This window comes from Pezoporus occidentalis, unplaced genomic scaffold (assembly GCF_034315485.1).
Source record: "Pezoporus occidentalis ecotype Australia unplaced genomic scaffold, CSIRO_AGI_Poc_V1 ctg94, whole genome shotgun sequence".
NCBI classification, from domain to species: domain Eukaryota; kingdom Metazoa; phylum Chordata; class Aves; order Psittaciformes; family Psittacidae; genus Pezoporus; species Pezoporus occidentalis.
In genome coordinates, this window is record NW_026916304.1 from 1,806,117 (window position 1) to 1,827,179 (window position 21,063).

The following is a 21,063-nucleotide window of genomic DNA, read 5'->3' on the forward strand; positions in this document are numbered from 1 at the left end:
AAGCAGCTTCTCTTAGCAGATGTCCACATTTTTTTCTGTACTAAGTGCACCTAAATTCCAGAGAACTTGAGGGAAATAACACTCCCAAGCAGAGACTGAGATGTTTGTCCCTGGAGCAGGACATATGCAGAGTCCTTCAATTACACCAGGAAACACTTCCTTTTTAGAAATGGGTCTGATAAAGAACTTGCTCTGTGACAATCCATCTCACAAAACACAATGATAAATCTGAGCTCAGTACAGCCTGGGTGAGGAAGGACTCACTGATAACAGTCCAGCACTTGTGAAGAACCCAGGTGCCTGTCCCAAGCAGCCAGCGATGTCTGCTCTGAGCATCTCCACAGCACACACTCCTGCTGGGCTCCTACATGAAAGTCTTAAAGTTGACCATGAAGAATCTACCCAGATTCTTTGGTCTCTGGACAGCTTGTCAACCAAAGAACAACACTCAGACTATGGAGAGAAGGGGATTTTGTGTGATGTAAAGCTTATAGTAGAGAGTTACAGTGGGGAAAAACAGTTAGACTGAGCTTGGCTAATATCAGATAACTTTACATTACCGGAAACCTTGAAAAGATTTACTTACAGCAAACATACAAAAGCACCTGTGGTACAAATCATTCCCAGGTAGATGTCCCACCACAATGGCCTATATTATACAACAGCAACAATAATATGTTAATATGCCTTTTAATATGTTCACCACATCCCCAATTTGCTGCTCTTTCTACAAGTTTCTGCACGAGAGCACACTTTGTCAATAGTGTGCAAAAGCTCAACATCACCCTTTCTAAATTTCCTTAAATGTTCTAATTACACACAGAAAAAGCAAAACAGCCCACAGCTGGTATTTACTACCAGCTTATTGATGGACTGATGAACATTAATAGAACTCCTCCCTCATCAAAAATACCAATGACTGATCCCCAGTGATTTCTTTGTTATTGTATGAATATGTACAGAGCCTTTTTAATCAGACACAGAGGCAGCTGCAGGTCATGTTCTCATAGTAATTTCCTTTCTTCTTTTCCTTTTGGACAGTCAGAAGTCATGCAAACTCCTTCCAAGTATGCTGGTGGCTTTATGCAGCGGGGAATAGGGAGTCACAGTACAAATATCTCACGAGCACAAGCATGTAAAGAACCAGTATCTTATGAAAAGATAGCTATATGAAAAGGTAGCTATAAAGAGAAACTCCCCAAGGGAAGTTTTGCAGCACTGCAATGGCAAATGACTCAAGTTACTTTGGTAAGTTGAACACTGGGGAAGCTCCACTCTGCAAAGCACTAAACTACTTTAAACATGACTGTTTGAAAAGTACCTGGAAGATCTACTTCTCACAGGCATGTAGTTCTCCATGTATACAAAACTGTTCTCAGGCCCAAAGGAACTTCAAATATTTCCTTCTTCAGTATCACATGCCCACACTTCCTTCTTGATTATCACATGCCTTAGCAGCCTCTGCCTTCCTGCAAGTGTTGGGCACTTTTGAACAGCAATAACCTAGAATGATGAGGACAATGTGCTGACAAAGGTGACCTGCTCTGTCATTATCTCCTTACAAGCCTGTACAATACCAAACCTTGGCTGTTCTCCTGGGATAGAACAGTTCCAAGTGCTAGCATTTGATACTACTGCACTTTTCCTGCAGAAGTATCTCTTTAAATACCTGGGCTCTCCTCTTTCCATTTCTTTTCAGTTATCAGTAAGCTCAGAGCTATTTTGAAACTCTTCCTGCTGCTATTTAATTTGGCACCTTATTTTCAGGATTTCAGCTTGATTATCCTTAATTATGAAATCATCTGCAACCAGGATTGCAGTTTGATTATCTTCCTCATTATGAAATCACCTGCAACTTTATACACTAGTTTCAGCACATACAGTTCCCCTTTGCATATTTAATTTCTCTTCCCAATTCTGCAGAGGGTAACTTCAAAAACCTGCTCTTCTTGTCTTCAAAGACTTTCTTCTGTGCTGCCAGTTCTCACATTTTCTATCACCGTATCTGTTCTTGTGCCTTTTTCCAGACCTCTCTGGAAAATGTTTTCATTGATTTTCTAATCTGCCTTACCAAAAGTCAGTTCCTAGCATTCTGAGTTAAAGCTAACCTCTTATTCAGTATGCTGAATATCCCTTACTCCTTTGCAAACATTTCCTCACTTGTACCTTAAAAAGAGGCACCAAGAGCACAAATTCTAACCAGTATTGAATGTAGCCTGCAATTGCTAAAACCAGCAGAACTGTAAGATATTTTGTAGCATAGTATTTACAGGCATTTAACCCATTTACATTTTTTATAACTTCCAACACGAGCCAAATTCTCATACTCTTTTCTTCCAGATCCTTCCCAAATCCAGCCCCATATTACTTGCTAGTATCACATAAACATGCTATTGTTCTTCTCCCACCTAGCTCCTGCTCTGTCATTCCAGCTAGTTCATTGGTACAAACCCAGTAGAATTAAGTTGATTAAGATTCCCTACTAGTCTTTCTTTCAGCTACTTTGCTGGAAATGCCCCACCTCTTGAAAAACATGAGAAGAAAATCTGAGATATTGAAACCTGAAATTTCTACAGGAGAATAAAAAAGGAAAAGAAGAAAAAAAATGGATAAAAAAATCCTTTCACTTGTAAAATAAAATGAAAAGAAAAATAAAAAAAATCTCTTAATACTGCTCACACTCTTTCTATTATGTAACTGAAGTCTTAATATGCTTGAGGATTTTGGTAAAGAAGCCCTTGCTGTCATTAAATAAGAATCATAGAATGGTTTGGGTTGGAGAGGACCTCAAAATCATCCAGTTCCAACCCCCTGCCATGGAGTGTAAATAAAGGTGTAAAATGCTAGAAGATACTCCCCTTAGTTGCTAGAGCATTCACCAGTGAACTCAGAGGCTCAGAGGCTTTGTGTAAAAAAATGTCAAACTTTTACTAGATCAGTTCCATCTTAACAGCTCTGAACACATTGTACATATGTACTAAAAGCAGACGGCTGTTTAATGAGGATTTGAAAGCTGTGGAAATACCCTTGTAAAATGAGGATCAGATGCATGGAGGCAAGGCGCTTTGCTCTGGCTTGTTCCACTGCTTAGGAATGGTCCCATCTCTTCTTCTTCCTGCCTCACCTCTGCTGGAGCAAGTCAGCTTTAGAAGTTCTTCCCTGTGAGGGTGCTGAGGTGCTGGCACAGGGTGCCCAGAAAAGCTGCAGCTGCGCCATCCCTGGTAGTGTTTAAGGTCAGGTTGTATGAGGCTTGGAGCAACCTGCTCTTGTGGAAGATGTCCCTGCCCATGGCAGGGGATTGGAACTGGATGAGCTCTAAGTTCCTTTCAACCCAAACCATTCTGTGATTCTTTGATAATAGAAATATTGCAGTTTAGGGCTGCATTACTGGCCAAAGCTTACATTCAGAGAGAAACAGAAAAAGGAGGGGAAAAAAAGTGATGAGGAGCAAGAAGCAAGTGGGAATCTCTATCTTCCCAACACACAGCAGGTCCTGGAAGGAAGGCTGCTGTTCTGAGAAAGTGACTTGCACATAGGGAGCAATTGTGGAATTTGCAGCTGATTTCAAAGCTATAAAGGAAAGAGCTGCTTGGGCAGAGTGGAGTCACTCACATATAAGCTATTGCCACAACTAGCAAAACTATGAGTTTCAACAGGAGATGAAAAGAAAGATGTGGCTTTCCATGAGCTGTCTCTACATCTGCAAATGCAGTAACAGGCGTGGGGTATGCATCCCAAGCTGGGGCAAGCACATAAATGGTCTTTCAGCATTAGCTCTTACTCTTGTTCTCCATCCTGTCTTCTTCAGCAGGGGGGTGGAACATGATGATCTTTAAGGTCCCTTCCAACCCAAACCATTCTATGATGCTACAATTGAATAAAATAAATATAATGAATTTGGCACCTTCCAAGAATATTATACAAACTAATTTACCAGGAACAGTTTTTAAGCAGAAGAATGACTTTCAAGTCACTACTGCAGTATAAATGCATTTGTAATAATTACCTGAAATTCTAATCCACTCTTCAAATAAGTATGGTGCAAAATGCCATGTCAGTGAAGAGCCTATTCAACATCCCATTATGATGTTGTATATTTCTAATTGTATTCCTGGTATTGCTCAGAAACTATTTTCATTGTAATAAATAATTGTTACTTAATTCAGAGCAATTAACACCTTTAAGAAATATTAATATCTTCATGTACTGTCTGCATCTTCTGCTAGCAGACTCACAGTACCCTGGCCTGTTTCCTAGCTCCTGCTTGGACTGCCTGTGAACAGCAACCACCCAAAATGTAATTATCCCATTGCTTTCGGTTTTTTACAAATGTGCTGCAGTATTCCCTTAATTTATACTGTTTCAATGAACCATCTTGTGGAGAAATTCGTACAAGGACAGGGAGGTAAAATGACCTATGGTAAGCAACGAAAAACATATTTTTTAAAACAATGATTTTTAAACATTCTCACAGATTTAAAGTACATTGAATTCATCAATTTGTGCTTCCTTCAGCTCACCTATGACACTCAACTCAAAGCCCAGTCAGCCTGGATTTCTTGCTGAGTGTGCTCATTTTCAGGCAGTTGCTGCAATCTCAAATTAGCACTTTCTTTAGCATCAGCATTTTTTTGAAAACAAATACAAAGTTGATGGTTATTTTTAAGAATTTGCTGCATCACACATTTAGAAAATACAAATAATGCCAGCAAACATGAAGGAGATGTACCTTATAGAGTGTCACAGGAAACAGAAATCAGATAGAACAAAGAGATCTTCCTATCACCAATAACTACACATTGGACCTGCTATTGTTTATTTAAAACATAGGAAAATCTCTGCTTCCTGTCACTATACATGTATTTTGCTCCATATACAACATGACCCTTCTAATAGACATTAGAGAACTTCTTGGCTTTCATTCAGTTTATCTATTATAGCCTGAACCTGCAGAAGGTTCAGCCAACATCCACACTACTTGAACAGGATTTGACACACCATCAGAAAATATGAGTTTCCTTGAATTTTAGGGAGAAAGCACTTGAATGGCAATAAAAGCGAAAATAACAGAAACATTGCTAGGTCAGACAGTACGCTGTGGACAGTCCTCCTTGTTGCTGAGGCAGCACATCACTCACAGCTTTACAAGTACTGTATCAGCACTATTTATTTCTTAGGGCTTTTGAAGGCTGAAACCTGTGGTCAGTTCCCTGAAGTCCAGAGCCAAATGGGGTCAGTTCAGTCCCCATAAAGGAAAAACTGTACAATTCTCAGAAGGTTGAAAAGACATTAAAAAATAAAGAGTGGTGTCTAATAAAGCAGCAGTAATCCACGGTTAAGTTAATCCATGGCAAGGCTCATGATCTGCTACAGAATCAGAATCACAGAACAGTTTGAGTTGGAAGGGACCTTAAGCTCATCCAGTTCCAACCCCCTGCCATGGGCAGGGACACCTTCCACTAGAGCAGGTTGCTCCAAGCCCCTGTGTCCAACCTGGCCTTGAACACTGCCAGGGATGGGGCAGCCACAGCTTCTCTGGGGACCCTGTGCCAGCGTCTCAGCACCCTCATAGGGAAGAGCTTCTGCCTTAGATCTAACCTGAACTTCCCCTGTTTCAGTTTGAACCATCACCCCTTGTCTTATCGCTACAGTCCCTGATGAAGAGTCCCTCTCCAGGATCCTTGTAGCCCCCTTCAGACACTGGAAGCTGCTCTGAGGTCTCCATGCAGCTTCTCTTCTCCAGGCTGAACAGCCCCAGCTTTCTCAGCCATGTCTTAATGCAAGTTTGAGGACTACTACTGCTTAATGGATGATGCTTATTTTCTTGGGTAATCCATGGCAGCTGCATATTCACTACACAGGGGGCAGTGCAGCAAATAGGTGGTGTTTCCAATAGGTGTTAACAGCAAGTAGAGCTTTTCACATTGTTGACAGAAGGAAAAGATTTTGTAATTTTTTATAGTTTACTCTGAGTTTTCTTCCTAAATCCCCCCAGTCTGCCATTTTGGTCATGGCTGGGCTTTTATGTTTTCCATCTCTTGGGAAGCATAATTTTTTCCATTTAAACTTGAAGTATGTCATTTTAGCATACTAAGAACAGGAGCTAAAAAAGACTCCTGACTTATCAAATACACAATGAAGCAGGAGTTAATAAGTTCAGTGTATCTTGAAATGGGATGAAGACCTCAAAAATAATTGCTGTGAAATTAATTTATCTTTTTTTTTCTTATTTTTAAACAAAGTGCCATGTTAAAAGTAATTGACTTTTAGCTCTTTGCTAGCCCAAGGGAACTTTTGCTACTCCAGCATAAGATTGTTCCAATAGTCCTGATTCTTCACATTTCAAACCCCACTGCCAATTGATATGGACCTAGTTCTCTGCACATTTTCTACAACACTTTCTACATTCTTCTTCCACTATGTCTTCTGTCTATGGATTATTTCCTCTCTTCTAGCCTCTCTTGAAGCATTTCTAGCATTTCCCAATCAGTCAGATGCCCATCTGTTCCCCTGACTGTCACGTTAGCGATATGCTGAACTCTGAAGGAACAGTATTTTATGGTTACCTTCTGCCATGATAACGTAACTACAAATCCAGTTATTTCTTGCTCTGTTTTGTGACAGATGCACGTCTGTGTAACTTGCCAGTTTGTACAGCAATACCTTGCCTCTAAGCCAACAACTATTTAACTCCTCTAAAAATAAGAACTCTTCCTTTAGAAAAAGGCATAGCAAGCTGCAATGCAGAGCCCCTCCCTGCATGAGCAAAATACACAAATGAGAAAGCCCAGGGACTGGCTTTATAACACATGCAAAGTGATGTGGCTGCCTGCATCTTCTTTTCTTTTAAACGTTGAGATTTCTTTAAACTCATTATTAAACAAGATCTCCCCCGACTCCAAAAGCTTACCAATGGTTTTGATTATTTGTTCTGCATTTTAATAACTTTCACATTCTTCTAAGGAATTCTTAAATTTCCTATTTGTACTCTTAAAGACCAACTACAACTTATGTAAAGGCTTTGGTTCACCTTATCATTTTCATTAAAACTGTATTAATACATTCTTTTCTGACTTTCACTGATGATGAAAAAATACAAATGGATGAATTAAATATTTTAGTTAAAATAATATATTTATTATACCTTAGTAAAAAACCTCGTTGTGTTCTAAAAATAGAGAACAGGAAAACTGGCATATGAGAGTGAAAATATATGTATCTGAAGTTAAATGACAGCAGCTTTATAAAGTTACTTACAGTAACTACCCCAGATCTTTGCTTGTACAAAATTTATATTTTGGGAGTGCAGGTCCCTTTACCTCCACCCTTAAAAATGATCCAAGAGAAGTTTCAGGAGTGGATCTGGGTGGATTTTCTCTCCCTCTAACTTGCTGCACCAAATAAGATGAGTGTGTTGGTTTCCTTTAACTGCACACATCTGGTGCATTGCTTATCCACTTCCATGCATACTAACATATCTGAGCAGGAATATCTGAATGCATGTTTAAAAAGCACAAATAATTGCCAGTTATGTTGGGGCAATGATGCACAACCTACAGTTTTATCTGTGCAGGCAATCTTAAAGCCACTTTACATCTGAAATCTTCTCTTTCATGCTATATGCTTAAGTTTAATCCTGACTGTGTTATAAAAAACAAAAGCTAAATAATGGCATCAGTGGAAAGCCTGTTCTCTCCCTATTCTACTTCAGGAATTCTGACCCTGATTTTGTTGCTATCTATGAAATTCCAGAGTCTTTTTAGATTAGATGACTTGCACAGCTTCACCCTGTTCACCGGCAGCACATGATCTCTTTGGACCATAGTGCCATCTAGCTTCTCCTTTCTTGACCACAGTAATTCCATGTGCTGAACACAACTGTGCGATGTAGCCAAAGCATCAGGAGCTACTGTTAATATAATTGTCAAGCTAGTCTTTATACTTTATCTAGACATACAGCTGAGTAAGGGGAAGAAACTACTCACTGAGCCTCTCAATAAACTCTTTGGTCATCCATTAAAAATGGGAGACAAAAGTATGTAATTTCCTTTGGAACAGGTCTTACTGCTTCCTTCCAAATGGAAAATCTAGATCCATACTGATGCTTTAGGCAACCTACCTGTGCCTTTGCAAAAGCTCGGGAGCCATACCAATACCAATAAACACTTCACAGGACATCACAGACAACCCAGCTAAGCCCTCTCACATTGGTGAAGGCACTTGCCTCCTAAAGAAAAATCCTTGGTCTCAAACAAGGATTATTTGAAAAGACTTGGAAGATTCCCTGAGGTGCCAAAAAAGGAAAAAGGCTAGAGAAAGATACTAAGATATTTCTCATTCACATGAGGGGTGGCGTGTCTCTTTCTTTAGTACCAAAGACTTTTTGATGGGAATAGCAGAGCAGACATGAAATGGTCACCCTAACTCCTTGGAACAGGCTGTGTAAATGAGAACCCTTTTTGGGTGATGGATTTCCTTGTATACACCTGGAATCTGACACCCATTCAAAGAAACCTGGGTTTCATTTGCTTTTGCAATATCTGCAGGACCTGCCTATATGCAAGCACACACCAAATCCAGTCCCCTTAATGAAGGTGTAACCTCATAACAAAGGCTGCACTAGAAGAGAACATAAAGTCTCTTCCACATCTGGGTCTGCCTCACATCCTCAACAGCTTTTGATGAGCTAGGACTATACAAGATACAATTTAGTTTTCTCAGTCTTTCCTTCTAATTCACCTGTGTGCTCTTTACTGCTAGGAGGGGTAATTCCTGCTGTGTCTTATGTGTATGGTTCACATCCATCAACTGGCATCATTACGTGATCTTGTCACAATTTATGTCCAGTAGTAAACCAGTCAAGTCTTCAAACTCTCACTTCAGCCTCAATAGCAATATAAAGATTTTCCATAAAATTCTACTCATCAGTTTAGGGACTCAACCCCTAAAAAATTAACAAACTAATTGAGATTCCACTGCCCGTATTCCTTTCCACATAAGCAACTTCAAGTCATGAAGATACGAGGATAAATGAGCTACTGAGTATGTAAAGGCGGCACAAACATGCAGCTGCTAGAGGGATGCAGTAGCTGTCACCTTTTGCAACTGGTTTGTCTGAGGGAGAGTAATTCAGTCAGATGCCCAGCTGGCCATCGGAAAAGAGTACAAGAGTTTTGGTTCCTACAGAGCATCCAGACACAGCTACCCTCACTGCTGACAGCATCCACTAGCACCAGGCACTCTTGTTGAATCTACAGGCAAGCTTGTCATCACTGGATGTTTTAATGGGAATTCTTTGCAAGAGTTTGCTCAATGACTACCTGAATTGATGTATTTATATAATAGGTCCCTATGCCAACTTAGGAACAGTTGGCACGTAAACAGCTTTGTACACTTGTGCTTGGAACGAAATAATGATGTCAAATATTGCCAAAAATATATTACAACTCACCAACTTTGCTCCCAAAATCAAGGAATAAAAAGTAGTTTTTTGATATAGCATCGTGCAAGTGAGGAGAACAGGAAACAAAACAACCCTGCAGTATTACAGAATCAGAATATTTAGGGTTGGAAAGGACCTTAAGATCATCTAGTTCCAACCCCCCTGCCATGGGCATTTCTAGAGATCTCTCATTTAAAGATAAGAATTTGTATGTGCCATTCTATCCTGAGTATCCTGATCAGAACTATTTTCAAATTACAGACAAGATTAATATATAATCAGTTATTTTATTCATGAGGTTAACATGATGTCTATAGTGTTAGAAGTTACTAAATGAGATAATGGTTACAAAACCCCTAGTTTTACATGCAGTGGGTTTTCATTTTTGAACTATTTGCTTCCTGAGTCACACTCACATATTCCTTACTATGGTTTCCCTAGAACCTTTTTCCATTTGGGAATTTCATATGTTGTATACTTAGGAGACAATTTTATTTTATTTTTTCTCTAAAACTAAATAAACAATTGTCTCCAAAATCCTAAAGAAAATAGGCCAATGATAGCAATAAAATCTGAAGAAGATACCAGATAATGTTTTACAATTTGTTCTCATAGTTCTGCCCTTCTCTTCTACAGAAATCAGGTTACTCTCTGAAGACATACACTTTATTCTCTGCCATCTTGCCATCTACTGCAAAAGGGTATGGGCTGGTCTCCCACAAAGACACATGCTGCCAGACAAGCCTGCACATGATTTCTTTGATCTCTGAGTAATAGCTGACTTTTTTTAACATTCTTAAATTCCCAAACTCAGACAGAGGGATGTTCAACAATGGATAAGAATTCCTGACGAGTTTTGTTTACCTCAAATGAAGTAAAGCCATAGCTCAAAGGCTACATACTTTTATATTAAATACACACGTATGTACATATAAATCCATAATTTTCCTTGAATTTTATAAATCAGAAACAAAACATCTTTCCCCTCAAACCTCTCAAAATGTATTCATGTTTGGGCTGCTCCCAAGCATGGGACACTACCATGTAAAGCTATGTTTTTTAGCATAGTATGACTACACTGCAGAAGGGACTATAATTATAATCTTGACATTACCATAACGACCGTGGTTGCTATCAGGTGACAGGTATAATATAGATACTCCATACACAGTACAAGAGCAATATTTAATGATGCATGAGAAAGAAGAAAATTAATTAAGCTGAGAATTAATTCAGCTCAGAGCCATCCTTTGTTCTATTTGCCTGACTCTCCTAATCCTTTTTCTTATGTCCAGAACAGCTCCAATAAATAGCAAAGGTATCTCATATGGACTCTGGAGAGCTCCTGTGAATCATTTTTGTGCTCCTATTTATCTTTTTTTTTTAACATGACAGGTAGCTCTACTGTCTTAATAGCATACAAAGAAAAAAGCTAATAGGCACAGCAAAACCTATGAAAAGTTCCTTTCTCTTGGATCGGTACTGAGGCTGTTCTTGTTTTCCCATGCTGCAGCTGACCAACTCTCTCATTTAATCAGCCTGAGAGAAATCATGCCACAATAATTATACCTAGAGCAAAGGCAGATGCTCTGTTGAATGGAAGAGGGACACTTACGCTCAATGGAGGAGCTAACATGGCTGCACACCTCAAATCCTGCAGGATTTTTCCACTACCTTTATCAAAATGGCTTAAACGAGACATTTTGATGGGAAAGTACACTCCTGCAATGAAGCTATTCCAACATATGTAGATAGCAACAGATGAAATGCAACAGAAGACAAAGGATTAATACTCAAATGTAGATATGAACAAGTACTACTCACACATCTTCACAGGATTCCTGGTTATTACCTCTGCTGAAACCTTGCTGCTCCTGTCTCCACAGCTACAGCACTGCACAGCCATTTCACTGAACCTTAGAATGAAATATGCAAAGCTTATAAAGAATCACAGCAACAGTGTTTTATGCAATGATATCAAAGTCAGTGTCAGAGGCTCTATGGTGAGAGGAAATCAGCTATTCCAGCACTTTGGTACACTGGGGCAAGGCAGACAAAAGGGGCAGGAGAAAACAAAAAGGGTATTTCCCTGTGACACCTCAGTGGAACAAACATGAAGTTTGTGCAATGCTTTGCTGAACTCTGGTATTGTTCACTTGATCACCTTGGCCTCTCAAGCTCTCTCTTTCATAGTTTTCTTGTGTTGCTAATGCTCACCTTGCTCTTTTCAGAGTGCCATTGCTCCTCCATCATATCATCAGCTTCAGGACAGATCAGGATGGATGCAGCTCTTGCCTGAAGCATATCTGCATTTTTAATTCTGCCCTGAGACTGTCACAGGAGATTCCAGACAACCTGAAGACATCTATGAACAAAACTCCATCTGAGATGGCAGAGTCATGAAGCTATGAATAAAATAACAAGATATAAAACATATCTCTCTCAGGTACAGTAGCTCCTGCCATTTCTCCCCACAAGGCTCCACTTCCACTTCCCTTACTCAGCTGCGCTCTGAATTCAGCTCTTTGTTCCTTGTACCTTGGTCCTTGCACCATGGGAGCAGGTTCCATCCAGTGACAATGAGAATTATTCTTTCTTCCACTGTGTTTCTTTAATAATTACAACTAAATATGTTTTCATCCACTGTCAGTTCTAGAGCAGCAGGAAAAATCTGAAGCAGAGAATGATCTCAAAACAGTACAGAAAAAAAAAAGGCATTAGAATAGTACTAAAAAATTTTGTCAGACACATTTTTGTTGTTCATTATTTCAACCCATTGACCCACAAAGGAATAGCTCAACATGGTGAAGCCTATGGTGCTACACAGCTCCCTGGTTTGGCTTGAGCTCCCCCTTCCACAGGCAGTTTGCTTTCCTTCTGAACACTTCTCAGAAGCTTGGCTCCACACCTATGGTGTGGGGTTGCAGGTGAGATACCCTATAGTTTGTCCTACAAAACAAATGGTTAATGTTATTATGTTTCTTCAGAAACCCAAAGCTTCAGGCCAGAAAGCAGCCATGAATGGGTTTTCTTCAGGATTATCTTGTTTCCAGGTTTTTAATTCCATGAACAATTCCATGTTGGAACGTGGACTCCCTCCAGAAGGGAACAGGAGACCTGGTCACCTGGGACATGAAAAAGGTAGAGGTACTGAATGACTTCTTTGCATCAGTCTTCACCAGCAAGTGCTCCAGCCACAGAATACAAGTCACAGAAGGCAAAGGCCGTGTCTGGGAGAAAGAAGGACCACTCACTGTAGGCGATCAGATTCAAGACCATTTAGTGAACCTGAAGGTGCACAATCCCATGGGTCCTGAGGGAACTGGCGGATGAAGTGGCTGAGCTGCTGTCCACCATACTTGAGAAGTTGTGGCAGGCTGAGGAAGTTCTCACTGACTGGAAATGGGGAGATGTAACCCCCACTGTTAAAAAGGAAAGAAATGAACACCCAGGGACCTACAGGCCAGTCAGTCTCACCTTGGTGCCAGGCAAGATCATGGGGCAGGTACTCCTGGAAACTGTGCTAAGGCATATGGACAATAAGCAGATGATAGGTAACAGCCAACATGGCTTCACTAAGGCCAAATCATGCCTAACAGATTTGGTGGCCTTCTACAACAGGGTTACAGCACTGGTGGATAAGTAAAGAGCAAATGACATCTACCTGGACTTGTGCAAAACATTGGACACTGCTCCACATAAAATCCTTGTCTCAAAACTGAGAGGCATGGACATGATGGATGGACTACAGGGTGCATAAAGAACTGGCTGGATGGTCGCACTCAACGAGTTGTGGTCAATGGCTTGATGTCCAAGTGGAGACCAAGTGACGAGCAGCAATCCTCATAGGTCATTGTTGGGACTCATCCTGTTCATCATCTTTGTCAGTGACATGGCCAGTGGGACTGAGAGGCTTTCAGCAAGTTTGTCATGGCACCGAGCTGTGTGATACTGTCGACACACTGGAGGGAAGGGATGGGATCCAGGGGGATCCAGGACCTGGACACACTGGAGAGTTGGCCAATGCCAACCTCATGGAGTTCAACAAAGCCAAGTGCAAGGTTCTACACCTTCCAGGCACAGCTACAGGCTGGGCAGAGAAGTGACTCAGAGCAGCCCTGAGGAGGACTTGGGGGTGCTGGCTCTTGAGAAGCACAATATGACCCAGCCATGTGTGCTTGCAGCACAGAAAGCCAACTGTATCGTGGGCTGCACCACCAGCTGCGTGAGCAGTAGGTTGAGGAGGGTAATTCTCCCCCTCTGCTCCACTCTGGTGAGATCTCACGTGGATAACAACATTCAGCTCTGGGTCCCCTAACATAAGAAGGCAGCGGACCTGATGGGACGAGTCCAGAGGAGGCCATGAAGATGCTGCGAGGGCTGGAACAGCTCTGCTCTGGAGCCAGGCTGAGAGAGCTGGGCCGGTTCAGCCTGGAGAAGAGAAGGCTCCATAAGGGGAGACCTCAGAGCAGCTGCAGTGCCTAAAGGGGCTCCAGGAAACCTGGAGAGGGGCTTTGGACAAGGGCCTGTAGGGACAGGACAAGGGGAATGGCTTTAACCTGCCAGAGGGGAGACTAAGATGAGCTCTTAGGCAGAAGCTCTTCCTGTGAGGGTGCTGAGGCGCTGGCACAGGGTGCCCAGAGAAGCTGTGGCTGCCCCATCCCTGACAGTGTTCAAGGCCAGGTTGGATGGGGCTTGGAGCAACCTGCTCTAGTGGAAGGTGCCCCTGCCTGTGGCAGGGGTTGGAACTGGAGGAGCTTTAAGGTCCCCTCCAACACAAACTATTCCATGATTCTATGAATATGCCTGGAATAAGTATAGGGCAGACTGAACAGGAAGTCTTGCCATATTGAGTTCATCGACAATAAACTAAAGAGGTGGCACACACTCTTAAATCAGAGCTATTTTCCTTTAAGGTCATGTTTGCTAAGCCAGAAGAGATCATTAAATCACCTTTATGGTAGCAGACTGGTTTGGATACTTGCATAAGAGTGTGTATTTGGTAATGAGGTCACTTTTGATAAGTAGTTTTCTCCAGCCTTCAAACTGTTTGTGACTTTTTTCTATATTACTCCTGGTTTTTTACATAGCCTTAATCAAATACAAGCACCTGTGAATACAGACACAGAACCTGTCCGTTACTCTACACAGGGAAAAACCCACCTTCAAAACCTACTCAGTCTTAGGTAGATATTTAAGTATGTGGGATTTGTCCCTCAGTTCTTCAGTCTCAGTTTACAATCATCTCCCCAGCCTGACACTGCTCAAGAAGTCATTCCCTGGTCAGCAGAATCAAGTACTTTTAGTGAAGGAAATTACAGAAAATACTGAAGAAAAGGAAAAAGAAGGCAAGAAAATAGACTATTACCCTGGTAAAATGATGACAGTGCATGGGAAGGATTGACATAAAAGAGAAAAAAAAAAGGTAGCTTTCTTAGAAGTTAAACAGTCACGAGGAAAGCTATTTTCGCTGCTATTTGGGAAAGGGACTTCTGAATTTAAAGAATACTGCAATAATCTGGTTATGTGATTTAAGATGAAATAGAAAGCTAAAGTATATGTTGTCACTTTTTTCTTTAATGAAATGCTACACTCAAACGTCTTCATTTGAAAATAATCTGTATGTGGGTTTTTTTAAAAATAGCATCAATTTGGTAGTTAGGAAAAAAGAAAGGTTCAGAGCGTGCTGCTGGCGGAGCGGGGAGGGTAGCTCAGGGGTAGCCTACCTCCACGTCCAGCCATGCTCCAGAAGAATGCTGATGCCACATGCACCTTTAGTCCTTTTGGATTCCAGAGGTTAAGGAAATATGCTGCTGTATGGAATGCTTTGATAAAAGAAGAACTTGAGAATACAATCACATGGATTTGTTTATTAGGAAAAGCATAGAATTCTGTTTCCCCACATTTATAAAGAATCAAAGAATTGGAGATGGTGAATTTCATTATAATCCCAGGCCTCTTTTGGCTTTCAAACTTCTCTCTGCGTTGTTACTCAGCATCCCACTGTTAGTGCCCCTGTCCTGCTTTCTTAGGTTTTTAAGCTTCACTTTGCTGCCTGTACATTTTTATGTACCTTTGTTAAGGGCAATGATTGCCCAGTTTTGGTGAAGGCTCATACTATTACAGCTACCTGTACAGCTCCCACAGAGCAGCCCAATGGCTTTTGATGACTGTCTTAAATTAAGGTTAACTTCAAAAAGGTTTAATCCGAATGATAAGTTTATGAAGCCCCTCTGCAAGGGGGGCTAACCGTGTTTCTGCCTTAGGGTGTTACTCTGAGGCATCACAATGTCACCTTTAAAAAGCAGGTCCCACACGTGTTTCTGCACAGGCAAACCTACAAACTGATGTGTAGATTTACTTAGGCCACCATAATACATCAAATGGCTGTTTTCAAGCCACATCAGTACAACTGGCTATTCAGCCTATTACTAACTCCTAGCTGCTCTTGTTTCCAGAAGCCCTGAGAAAAAAGCAAAGGAATAGGCACCTATTGCACATGAACAATGTGGCTGACCTGCACCACTGTGTAATAAATCCAGCACTTGAATGAGATCTATCTAATGTATGTGAAGCCAGCTGAACAACCACTCTAGGAAGGGCAGTCTCAGACTGCTCAGACAACTGGCTTGGCACACCACCAGATCAAAGAAGCAATTCAATTCAAGAAAACCTCCCTTGAATTGCTAACAGGTTTTCCCATCACCTTCATTTAAACCTCTTGAAAAACTGGCTCAGACATTTTAAAGGACAACTGGCAGCACAGCCCCAGCAGCTCTTAATCAGCTGTTTGAGCGTGACAGAAATTCATACTGAAGAAAAGTCACCATTAAACTAGAAGGACACATATGAACCAGCTGTAAAAGTAAAGCATAGATGCCAAAAACTGAGTCAGATCAATTTTCTCAACCAAGAAGCAGTACCACAGAGCCAGAAGTTAAGCTAAGCTGAGCTTCCATTGCAATTTACCATGGAGTATTTACAATGTGGAAATACAAAGAATATGGCTGTAGAACAAGGCATACAGGACTTTTCTGAGCAGTAATTTCTCTAAGAAACTGATCTTGAGACAATTACTCTTTTTTTAATTACTTTAAATTAAAGTTCTTTTCTGCGTAATGCTATTTAGGTCACCTGAGTATATTAAAACAGTCAAAGATTTACAGTCAGATGTAATTACATCAAACTTTCCATAGGATTTCCAGCTTTTTCTGGAATTAATGCATAGCAGAAGGATAGCTGACTTAGGTTTTTGTAAATGAGAGCATTCTGTATACAGGCTTGCATTTAAAATGTAGTCTATATAAAATACAGGCATTTCACTTGCATGCTATTTGACATGGGAAGAAGCCCAGAAATTCCAGTTAGCTGATGTTTGGACACTGAATTCTGAAACAGGTTATTGCTTTAACTCCAGACTAACACGTTCCACAGTCAAAACCAGGGGGATGACACGTGATTTTTTTATTTTAAAGCTTTTTCTTCTGCTGCTGAGCCCAGTACTGTTACCAAGTGTCTTCAATTCCTTCAGCCACAGTGGAAAGTGGTGATGTGTGTCCTTTTGCTCCACATTGAACAAATGCTCCAAAGTAGAACAGGGTCTTACCCCTTGGTGACCCTGGAGTTTGCTCTACTTCAGCAGTGATCCAGAGTATTTTCCAGAACTAGTATAGGTGTGGTTGGAACAGTTTTCCTTCTCCATCTGCTGCACAAAGCTAGCAAAAGCACAGTTGCTGGGATTAGGATAAGAGATTCCAACAAGGATACAGTGGCTCCTCCACTCTCCAGGATATGTGCACAGTGTTGATAAAAATAAACCTTGCATATCTTCTTGTTCGTGTTTTCCTGCTAAACCTCTCCACCTTTCTGATGCTGGTGGCACACTGGCTCTCACACTATCTCCACGGTGGAGGAAGAAGCTCTCTGTAAGCCTCAGACTCTGGGAAACAGGTCCTTGCAAGTGGCTAATGTGATTTTTAAGATGTCGATACATTTTCAGGATGTCAAGATGATTTCATGTTCCTTTTGAAGCCTCTGTTCCTTGTCTTTGTCAAATCCTGACGTCAAGAAGAATCTTTTCTGTAGCGATGCCTTACGCTTTTATATAGAAAAATAAGTTTTGGTATGGGGCTTTTAGATACAGCATTGCATCACAGGTGCCTAGCAGGGAAAGAATTAAACTCTTCCCTCTCTCTTAAAGCAATTCCCTTAAAGCAAACCCCACCAGCTAAGGCAAGCAAAGTGTGGAGCATGATAAAATATGGCCAGAGGGCCTTTTATGTTACACCCATCATGCTTGTCTCTTCCTTCTTATAGTCCCATCATTCAGACACCCTCACAAGAGCTGCCAAGCTCACATTTATACCTGTCACCCAATGCAACATATTCTGGTTGTGAAGAACCTTGCTATGTTCCTGTGTGTCCATTCTTCTCATGATGGCACAGTTCAGGTGATACTGCTTATGGATGCCCACGGACTCAGAAAACCACCTTCTCCCAGTCTTTTGTGCCAAAAGGCAGAGTGCCAAGTATCACCACCAGAGACCAGCTGTGCCGGAGAAGAAGGAGGTGGTCAAGCAACAGAGAAGGAAACGGAAGGATTTTAGGTCCTTTCCTGGGGGGAACGAGGCTCACCACTGCAGTCTGTTTCCCTCACCACTTTTCCCAATGGACCTGCTAGTTTATATTTAGCAGAGGCTGGGAAACCGCACTTGAACAATAATGCATTTAACAGAAACAGAACAAGCTGTAACCACACAGGCGACAAGGCTGGATGGACAACACTGCTCTCCATATTGCATTGTGTTTTATCAAGTGCAGAGCCATAGGCAAAGAGAGGCCTTTGTCAAAACAGGCCTTATATAGCCTTCAAACTAAAATACCCAGAACGTCACCACAAAGGTGTACGTGTTTTTAACAGTTTCCACAGACAGCATCGTGTGGAGGTTTGCCAGGGAAAGATGAAGGAGGGTCTTGCATGGAACATGGAGATAGGTAACAGGAGAAAGGAAGCAGTTCCTGGTGGATTTATTACTTTGTGTGTGCAAAGGGACGCTTGCCAGTCCTTCAAAAGTGCTCTTTCTCAAATCATTACCTCAGAATCTGAACGGATTACACAGATTTTTATGAAGCCTCAAAAAGAGCTGTCTGGGTGCCTGCCTCGTATTGACATCTTTAAAGCATAACGACAGTTTAAAGCATAACAGTGACGTAGGTTGCCATATTTACCAGTTATCCCAGCTTTCTAAATCCACCGCTTCTGGCTGGAGTCCTGGCCGGCACCCGGAAGCGGAGCTGAGGGGAGCGGGCGGCGGGAAACCCGCACCTCAGCCTCGGAGCCTCGGGCTTCGTGCCAGCGCGGCCAAAGAGGGAGGAGAGAGGCCAGAGAGTAGCAACAGGAGAACGTCCGAAGCGCGGAGCGGTGCCGGGCTCCGGGCCTGACGGGGGGCGCGGCGGACTGCTTTCTCCCCGCCGTGAGGTGGCCGCGGGCGGGGAGCGGCCTGAGGGGACGCGGCTGCTCCCGCCCGGCGCTGCCCCTCAGCGCGGCGCTGCGCTGCCGCTGGCGCTGCCCCCCGTGCCTCGCCGCCTGGGCAGCTGCGGGCAGGGCGGTGCGGCGGCGGGGCCGGCGGCGGCCGAGGCGGGCCGCGGTGCGGCAGCGGGCCCGTCGGCGCGGGGCAGGACGGATCGGGCCGCCCGGCGGAACTCCTCGCTGCGCCACGTGTAGAGTAGCGGGTTGAGGGCCGAGAGGGCGCAGAGCAGCAGCCAGCTGGCGGCCTGCAGCGCTGGCGGCGCCGGGCGCAGAAAGAAGCCCAGGAGGCTGACCCACACCAGCGGCTGCGTGCCCAGCAGGAACACGCAGCACAGCAGCAGGACGGAGACGCTGCTGAGGCGGCGCTGGGAGCGGCGGGGCGGCGGCGGCGCGGCGGGGAAGGGCAGCTGGTGCAGGAGGTGGAAGTTGAGGACGCTGACCCGCTTGGCACTGCCCCGCACCCGCCGCACGATGCCGAGGTAGCAGTGTAACAGCAGCGCTGTCTGGCCCAGCACGGCCAGGGCGAGGAGCAGCGCGGTGTAGCGGGAGCTGCCGTCCGTCTGCCGCCGCTGCGGCTGCTGGGCAGAGCCTGGCGTCCAGAGCCCGGGCAGCAGCGGGACCAGGAGCAGGGCGAGGGCCCAGGAGAGCCCGATCATGCAGCCCGTGTGCCTCCGCTGGTAGAGGGCCTGGTACACGCTGGGCAGCTTGGTGATGAGCACGTACCTGTTGAAGGCCACCAGCAGGTGAGAGGCGAGGGACACGGTGAGGCCGAGGCCCAGGAGCCCCCCTCGCAGCAGCCGGTACTCTGCGGAGCGAAGGGAGGAGGAGTTGGGCGGCAGCAGCCCCAGCACAGCCTCCTGGGGCATCCACAGGGCGCACACGCTCAGGTCTGCCGCGCAGCCGTTCACGATGAAGGCATTGCTGGTTGTCTGCAGCTTCTTGAAGGAGAAGACCAAATAGATGACCATCACATTGGATAAGGTCCCCGAGATAGCCAAGACTGCGTAGAGCAGCGAGAGGAAGATGCGGGTCCCAGAGGAGTCCTCCCAGAGCAGCAGCAGAGGCGAGCTGGCACTCCAGGAAGAGGCGTTGGGCATCTCGCTGAATGCAGCTCAGTTTTGGCTTCTCCCTGTAAATCCCATCCTGGTCTGGGTCAGAAGATCCTGCTGCAGGAGTCCCCCACCAAGCACAAGGGAGGATGTGCAGCTGAGGGGCTCTTAAGGCATGTTCCAGTCATACGGGCTGCAAGGTCCAGAACACACAGTGTGCAGTGAGAGAATGGCAGTGTCCAAGGCACGCAGTACTATGAGATCCCACAGCGTGTAGGTAGCGAAGGTGGGTCCATAGAGAGTGGATGGCTGTGAGCAGACCAGAGCACGGCTGAGGCTTCTGGAGCTGTGAAAATGTGAAGAGCAGCAGCACCTTGCAATCAGCAGCAGAAACGGTAGCAACTGATACAAAGCTTTGCAGTTTCTCCTGTGCCACGCTACGTACACTGTATATCATTCCAGGAAGATTCAGCCCTTCCACTCTTCATGAATTATTCAGCAGATTTTCAACTTGTTAAATCAAGAAGAAAAAAAAAAAAAAAAAAAAAAAAAAACCCAAACCCTGTCATGCTCCAGAAATACTGCATCTACACAGTCTGACTCTTCCCTTCGCGTTACCAGTTTCCTGGTTCAAAGCCATTTACACAACTTTCATTTGCAGCAGGCTTTCAAACCAGTATCAGTCACTTCTGTCTGAAACACGATTTATTTACTGGAGAAAATCCTCTGCGAGATACTTCCCTTAAATTGGTTTTATTTCTGACACTTTTTTAAGAGAAAGTGCACTATGCTTCTGCAAGCTTAATTTTAGAACTGGTCTATAACAACAATACACTTTCCAAATTAAATCATTCAAACACAACAGATGCACAGATCCTTGGTAAGACAAAATTCCTTATTTGAGGAAGCTGGTACTCAGCCTAAATATTCAGTATTTCTTGATTAAACAGCCTGGCTCAGCCCACAGGAGATCCTGCTGGAGGTGCCAGTAAGAACACAGATAAAACAGAATCAGTGCGGTGTTTGAAACGGTCTCATACCAG

At 43.4% G+C, this 21,063-nt stretch overlaps 2 protein-coding genes across 4 annotated transcripts in view; both read right to left on the minus strand.

Moving 5' to 3' along the window:
* The window catches only part of GPR88 (G protein-coupled receptor 88), a 34,359-nt gene extending 13,368 nt beyond the window's left edge, over positions 1-20,991 (minus strand). For 2 of the 3 annotated variants that reach the window (XR_009962273.1, XR_009962274.1), the window contains exons 1-3: positions 15,738-20,991; positions 11,660-11,847; positions 11,267-11,358 (exon numbers count right to left, since the gene is read on the minus strand). Coding sequence is in view for 1 of the 3 variants with exons in the window: in XM_062606117.1 (XP_062462101.1) it covers positions 18,980-20,068 (1,089 nt within the window). In the remaining 2 variants the exon portion in view is untranslated. Of the gene's footprint in view, positions 1-11,266; positions 11,359-11,659; positions 11,848-15,292 lie in introns of those variants that run through there. The other variant, XM_062606117.1, reaches the window with a different exon arrangement.
* The window catches only part of CDC14A (cell division cycle 14A), a 75,734-nt gene continuing 63,533 nt past the window's right edge, over positions 8,863-21,063 (minus strand). Inside the window, exon 12 of the mRNA XM_062606116.1 lies at positions 8,863-8,877. Within this exon, the coding sequence (XP_062462100.1) occupies positions 8,875-8,877 (3 nt within the window). The 3' untranslated portion in view covers positions 8,863-8,874. The remainder of the gene's footprint in view (positions 8,878-21,063) is intronic.